General features: G+C 52.3%; 1 protein-coding gene across 2 annotated transcripts; it reads left to right on the top strand.

Moving 5' to 3' along the window:
- Positions 1-3,387: 3,387 nt before the first annotated feature.
- Positions 3,388-6,603, top strand: Orm1 (orosomucoid 1). 2 transcript variants are annotated; one of them, XM_005075132.4, is made up of 6 exons: positions 3,388-3,539; positions 3,831-3,973; positions 4,174-4,244; positions 4,884-4,991; positions 5,118-5,221; positions 6,436-6,603. In XM_005075132.4, the coding sequence occupies exons 1-6, from the start codon at positions 3,426-3,428 to the stop codon at positions 6,490-6,492; spliced, it is 597 nt and encodes a 198-aa protein (XP_005075189.2). In that variant the 5' UTR covers positions 3,388-3,425; the 3' UTR covers positions 6,493-6,603. The 2 variants fall into 2 exon arrangements, with proteins under 2 accessions (XP_005075189.2, XP_040613283.1); XM_040757349.1 differs by lacking the exon at positions 5,118-5,221.
- Positions 6,604-7,151: the final 548 nt, after the last annotated feature.

Here is a 7,151-nt window from a genome sequence, read left to right as displayed (position 1 = left end):
GCATGTCTGTGTTTGTGTGTGTGCGTGCACGCATACATGTGAGCGTGTGTGCATGTGTGGGTACATGTATGCATGCATGTATGTGTGCATGTGTGTTTGTATATATGTATGTGTAGGTGCATGCATGCATGTATGTGCATATGTGTGCATGTATGTGTGTGTGTGTGTGTGTGTGTGTGTGTGTGTGTGTGTCTGTGTGTCTGCCAGAGGCAAACTTAGATGACTTTCCTCAGAGCAGTAAACCCTATTTCTTAAGCCAGGGTCTCTCATTTGGCCTTGAGCTCATGAAGTCAGCTAGCTCAGTGGGCCATTGAGCACCAGGAACCTGCCCATCTCTATCCCCCCAGTGCAGGGATTACAGGCGTGTGCCACCACGCCCAGGTTTTATCGTATGGGTTCCTGGGATCAAACTCAAGTCCCCATGCTTGTAGGGCAAGCACTGTATCTACTGGTCCATCGCCTCAGCACCTGCTCTTTGACCCTCAAAGGTCAGCTACATATGGGTTAAGCCCAGAAAAGCACCATTCTTGCTCACAAGGATGGTGGCTCCTGTGCACTGGCCACACCCCCTGTGCCAGTACAAAGTTGCTATGGTTTCATCTCATGTGCTTGGCTTGTGAAACATGTGCATACCATGATGAGCTTCCAGTCAAAGGAACTGAAGTTCAAAGAGGCCAGTCATAGGTCAGTTGCCAAGATCTCCACACAGGACCTGGAGTTGTCCCTGCAGTCTTTGCTGTATTTTCTCAGCCCTGGGCTACAGGTCCTACCTAATTAAAGTCAGTGGTCCTCATGACTGCTGCTACAGGAGGAGGTGGAGAGGGGGCCTCGCAGCTGAGGTATAAACTTGTGTGTGCTCTGCTGCTGTGTGTCTTTTCTCCAGGTCACTTGACCTCTCTGTGCCGCTTGTTACTTCATCCATACGATGGGGACTGTCCTGTTTTCTTGAGCCAGCCATAGGCATGTTTGTTGTTGTTTTTTATTTATTTTTATTTAAATTCAAAACAATCTTATTTTACATACCAATCCCAGTTCCCTCTCCCTCCTGTCCTCCCATTCTACCTCCACATCCACTCCTGAGGGAGGGTGAGGTTTCCCATGGGGGGGAATCATTGAAGTCTGTCACTTCATTTGGGTTAGGACCTAGGCCCTCCCCCCTGTATCTAGGCTGAGAGAGTAAGCAGAAATTCACAGCTAAGCTCTGAGCTGAACTCCTGGAATCCAGTTGTAGAGAGGGAGGAGTGATGAGCAAAGGGGTCAAGACCATGCTGGGGAAACCCACAGACACAGCTGACCTGAGCAAGGGGAGCTCATGGACCCAGTCTTACAGCTGGGGAACCAGCATAAGACTGAACCAGGCCCCCCTGAACGTGGGTGTCAGTTAGGGGACCTGGGCAGTCTATGGGGCCTCTGGAAGTGGAACAGTATTTATCCCTAGTGCATGAATAGACTTGTTTTTTGTTTTTGTTTGCAATGCCTTTTAGAAGTGGACTCTAATCTGTGACTAAGAAAGCCAGGCATGTCTTTTTCCTGCCCTCCGTGGCCCCTTTCTTTTGCCCTAGGCAATCACTGACTTCCTTTCTACACTGGGTTATTCTAGAACTCCTATAAACAGACTCGCACAGTCACACCACCGGGAAATCTGGGCTCTACCACTGGCCACAGTGTTGTTGGCCTTCATTCGTACTGTGAATCTATCAGTAGTTCATTTCTCTCAGTTGCGAAACAACGCTTTTTTTTTGCATGAGATGTCACAATTCATTTCCCATTTTCCTGATGATGGGCATTCAAAGCACAAGGATGATGCTGTGGCTGACCGTGCTTTCGTTTGACAGATGGTAGGGTAATCTTAAAAGGGAACGTGCTGCTCCGTATGCTTACCATGAGGGGGGAAATACAATATGAGATGCCACAGAGTTAAAAAAAAAAAAGGGTCTCATGAAATTAGAATATGGTAAGTGAACGACAAGTTATGTATCACTAAAACTGTAACTCTGACAATACTAAAATATGGAAACACGTGGACACAGGAAATAGAAGGAACACAAAACTGTGAGCATGCTGTAACACTTTTGTTGTTGTTGAAGTTTTGAAACAGTTCACTGTGTAACCCCAGGAGGGTCTCAAGCTCCCAGCAATGACTCCCTGCCCCAGTGGGAGCTGCTATGCCTGACCGTAACAATACTTTTTGAGAGTGTTCATTCATGTGACTGACAAAGATTAGGCCATGTAAGCCAGGAACTACCAGCAGACACTTGCTGGACGCTGGGCTCAGCTCCGGTTGGGCAAGCACTGCCATAGGCAGACCGTTGCCTGGGTTAGACACTGGGACACTTGCTGTGTTAGATATTCCACTCTGGTCCACTCCGCACGCTGTAGTGGGCACTTGGTCATCTTCAGGACTGGGTAGAAGTTCCCAGAAGCATCATGTTCATTTGCAACAACAAAGCTAACCCTCTTTGTCTTTGGCCCCCAGCCTGACCCCCTAAGTGTCTTCCAAGTTCACTCCTGACCGTGACCTGGAGCCTCTTCATAGCACCTTTGGGACTTGATTTGTGGCTGCTGGGGAGGCGGGGAGTGTGTCTCATTTGTGCTAGGCAGCTCCATGGGACAAGAAATGAATGGATTGCTAGCTGAGGTCAGAGATCCCGACTCAACATCTCTAGACCCCTAGCGACTCATCACAGAGTGACTTGCCCTTCTGCCCTCTCCTGAGAAACCGGAGACCTCAAGATAAACAAACGATAACCCTCCCTGATCCAGGAACTAGCTCACCACATTCCTGCCCAATGCTTAACTGTACAATGCCCAAAGAATGCTTGCTTGAGATAACCTTCCTGTTACGACATAAGCTACCATTTAGCTTCCTCATCCGCTATGTTTATGATGTTTGCCTAACTCCCCGATTCAGTTTTTCCCTTTTAAAAAACCCCCAACTGCAGCTACTAGGGGTCGAACTCCTCTGCCCCTGCGAGGGTCATGAGCTCGGCCCCAGTGCACTGGTTCCCCGAATAAACCTCGTGTGCTTGCAGCAAGAACGGTCTCTCTTGAATTATTGGGGTGTTGGCTTATCCCGAGACTTGAGTGAGGGTCTCCCCACTCTGGGGGTCTTTCAGAGGATCTACATTAAAATTTGCTAAGTATCTTTGGACTAGCCTTGTACCCACATTGGTTGTGAATCAACGCTCTGGCTTTTAGGAATCTGTATGGCAGGAGCCCATGTCAGGCTGGCTGTGAGAACTGGATTTGAAAGCTGGCTTGAGGGGACATTTTGCACAAGACATTTCCCAGTGCTGGTGGGATCGTGCCAAGGCTCGGCAGCCCCTGGCAGTACTCCCGTGCCCCTCCCACATTTGTTAAAAAGGTCACTGCTCCCTCCAGCCACCAGTTAGCTCCTCCTGGCTCTGGTGCCTCTGAGTGTCAGCATGGCACTGCGAGTGGCTCTTGTCATTTTGAGCCTCCTGCCACTGCTGGAGGCCCAGAACCCAGACCATGCCAACATCACAGGCATACCCATTACCAATGACACCATGAGCTGGGTGAGCGCCTGCTCTGAGCACTGTAGATGGCTGCCTTTCCTTCCCTGCCTGTTTTATCTCTGGGCCTGCTGCTGCCTTTGCCTCGCCTGTGGGGAATTCTAACCAGCCTGGGACTCTGGTGGCATCCCCCTGCCTCCAGACTCAGAAGCGTCCCTCTGAGGTTTCTCAGAAGAGGACAGAGCAGTGGATGGCTGGTTTCTGAGACCCACCTGGGGTCTCAAGTCTCCCCATGTATGACCCAGAAGCCCTCTCTCATCCCTGCTCATCACCTGTCTGCCTTCATCTTCCCAGCTCTCTGGCAAATGGTTTTACCTCGGCTCAGCTCTCCGAAACCTCGAGTTCAAGCAGGCACTTCAAAAGATACAGGCAACATATTTTTACTTCACTCCCAACTTGACAGACGACACTATCCTGCTCCAAGAGTACCAGACCGTGTGAGTCCTTGCAGCAAGAACCCGCCCCAGCCCTGGCCTCCATTGCTGGATGCCTGGAGACGTGAGCAAAGTCTGCCTCTGCTTGGCCTTCCCATCCACCTTCCGGAACAAGGCCACTAATTGTCTTCTCTACCTGCCTCTTGCTGCTCACATCTCCTGATCATCTCTCACTGTGTTGTCTACCTTCTGTTTGCCTGTAGGGAGGGCCGGTGTGTCTATAACTCCAGCACGCTGGGAGTCCAGAGAGAGAATGGGACCATCTCCAAATATGGTAAGGGCCAGCACTCATATGGAAGGGTCTGTCTGTGGAGGGGGTTAGGCCAGGTGAGAGGAGAGGGTGGGCCAAGGCCCTGGATCCTGTGGTCACAGAGAGCCCTAGGTGACCAACTAACCCTGAGACCTCTTGCCACCCTGGGCTGGGCCCTGTTGGATTTGCTTTACTGAACTGGGCGCTTTCTGAGGATATCTCAGGAATCAGAGGAGGAAACAGCACAGGGCTGTTAAGTCGGTCTCTGTAATTAGAAGCAGGATCACACCAGAATCCAGCTCTGTTTGAGCTTCTCTTTTAACCATCCTTCCCTATCCTCTGTGAGCTCCGAGTGGGAACCCATGCCCCCAGGTCACCAGGGACGACACAGGAAGGCCACACAAATGCTGATGGGCCTGATCAGATGCTGCTTCACAGCCCCGAGGCTTTTAATCCTGTGCCTCCTCATCTGTGAAGTGGGGACAGATAGCCACCATCTTTCCAAGGCCATTCCTCATCTATGAAGAAAGCAGAGGTCCGCACACAGCAGAGGCTGAGGAAAGGGCGCTCTAGGGAGCTCCAGGCATTTGCCCACAGCGGTTTGCTTCTTCAGCCTGGGAATGGGGACCACTCCAGTGCCTCACACAGCCCTTCCTCTTGCAGAGGGAACAGTAGAACACGTTGCCCACCTGAAAGTGTTCACGAAACACCGGGCCTTCACACTTGCCTTCGCCCCAGAGGATGAGAAGAACCGGGGGCTGTCCTTCTACGGTAGGCTCCTCACAGCCCTGATGTGCAGCTCCAGGAGCCTTGCCCTCGGCCCCCACCCGCATCCCTGCCCGGCCTCCCATCTGCTGAGCCTTCCTCAGCCTCCCCCACCCCCATTCTCTCTTGCAGCTAGCAAGCCAGATATTGCCCCAGAGTTCCTTAAAGAATTCCAGAATGCTGTCAAAAGTCTGGGCATGAATGAGACAGAAATCATATACACTGACTGGAAAAAGGTAAATGAAGAGATGGGTGATGCCACCCTGGGAAGGCCCTAGAGGCTCAGAGAGGGCAGTGCTGGTTCCGGCAGCCCAGCGCGCAGGCAGGCGTCTTGCGGTTAAGAACCCTTGCTGCTTGCTGTGGCAGCTGAGACACAGAGACACCACTGAAGGCGATGAGGTCGGGGTGGGTGGGGTTAAGTAGATGATCCTGGAGAGACTGGGGTGCAAAAGGGGCAGGACCAGCCAGGAAACCGAGGGGACAGCTGGTGCGAGTGGGCCAGGCTTTTCCCTGGCCTTCCTTCATTTTCACTACAAGCTGTGGTTGAAGTCTTCTGCACCATGCCAACTCCAGCAAGCCGAGTTCAAGGCAGGGATGACCCAGAGTCTTCTTGATGCTCCCTCTAAACCTGTGCTGAGGGAAAGGTTTCCTAGGCTTTAGGGTTTGTCCTAGTTGAGGTCACAACCAGGAGACCGAAGAAAGGGCTCCCCACCACCTGGGCTCAGCTGCTTCATCTCGTGACGGGGGCTCAACCCTCACTACGATCAGGAACGCTCAGAAAACGCCTGCCGTTTGGGGGACTCCGTGCTCCCATCCAATGGAGTGACCAAGCTGAGGTTCAGAGAGGGAAAGGACTTACCCTAGACACTCCAGGGAAGCCGTGGTAGATCTCGGTTACAGCTGGTTGGCAAAACCCTGCCTTTTCTGGTCAACCATTGTGATTTTTTCCCCCTTTAAAAAACGTATAATCCCAGCACTCGGGAGGCAGAGGCAGGCGGATCTCTGTGAGTTCCAGGTCAGCCCGGTTTACAGAGTGAGTTCCAGGACCGCCAAGGCTACACAGAGAAACCCTGTCTTGAAAAACCAAAGAAAAAATTATTTATTGCATGTGTGTGTGCACGGGTGTGTGTGTGTGTGCGCGCGCGCGCGTTTGTGTATGTGCGTGTGTGTGTGTACGTGTGTGCGTGCATGTGCAGGCATACCATGACGTGTGTGGAGAATGTCAGAGGACAACTCTACTCTGAGGAGCACGTCCTGTTCAGCCACCCTCACGTGGGCTTTAGGAATCCAATCCAAGTTGCCCATCAGGCTAACCTGTGCTGCCATATTTGGTTTTCTTTTACATCTCTCTGCAGCCCAGGACACCTTTGAACTGTCAGCCATCCTTCTGCCTCAGCACCCCCGTGTATGCCACCTCAGTCACTCTGCTCTCTTCCCTGCTCTCCTCTAGGATATGTGCAGCCAACAGCAGCTTGAGCCAGAAAAGAAGACAGAGGCGTGTCCCTAGAACGGCATGGGCTCGGCTCTCTGCACTCTGGGCTGTCCTGATGCCCACCACACCCACCCTGTGCACCTTGGTTCTTTCTCTACACCAATAAAGGTTTGGGAAAACAGTCAATAGCCATTTCTTTGCTTCATTCATTCATTCACTCATTCATTCATTCATTCATTCATGGAGAGGCCTGCCATTAGTGGAGCCGTAGCTAAGTTTAACAAGTTCCACCCAGGAAAACCTGAGAAGGCTTCCTGGAAGGGGCAGCTGATGCTTTTATACGCTCCAAACCCAGGGGGCACCTTTGAAGAAGCCGAGGCAGAAGACCCCAGCAGCAGTGAGCCCGGGTGGGAGACACGTGTGCGGTGCCCACCAGCAGGGCCCTGACTTCAGAAGTGCCATCCTAGACACTGAGGCGAGGTGAGCCGGGAGACGGCAGGGCCCACGCGCATGCTGCCATAGGCATGGTATGAAGGCCAGGCCAGGACGGTGTGATAGACTTAGGCGTAGGCCAGAGGGCCTGAGGTCACCGGGGAGAGCCCTCAGGGGCCCATTTGTGAGGCAGAGGACTCTGTGAGGGCAAGTGATGACCTAGAGGCCAGCTGACTATTTCACAGCTACGACTGGGCTTGGGGGTGCAGCCCACTTGGTGACAAACCCAGGGTGTGAGACAG

The sequence above is a fragment of the Mesocricetus auratus genome, unplaced genomic scaffold (genome assembly GCF_017639785.1).
Source record: "Mesocricetus auratus isolate SY011 unplaced genomic scaffold, BCM_Maur_2.0 Super-Scaffold_100014, whole genome shotgun sequence".
In the NCBI taxonomy this organism is placed as follows: Eukaryota; Metazoa; Chordata; class Mammalia; order Rodentia; family Cricetidae; genus Mesocricetus; species Mesocricetus auratus.
This window is presented reverse-complemented; position numbering and strand designations above follow the sequence as displayed.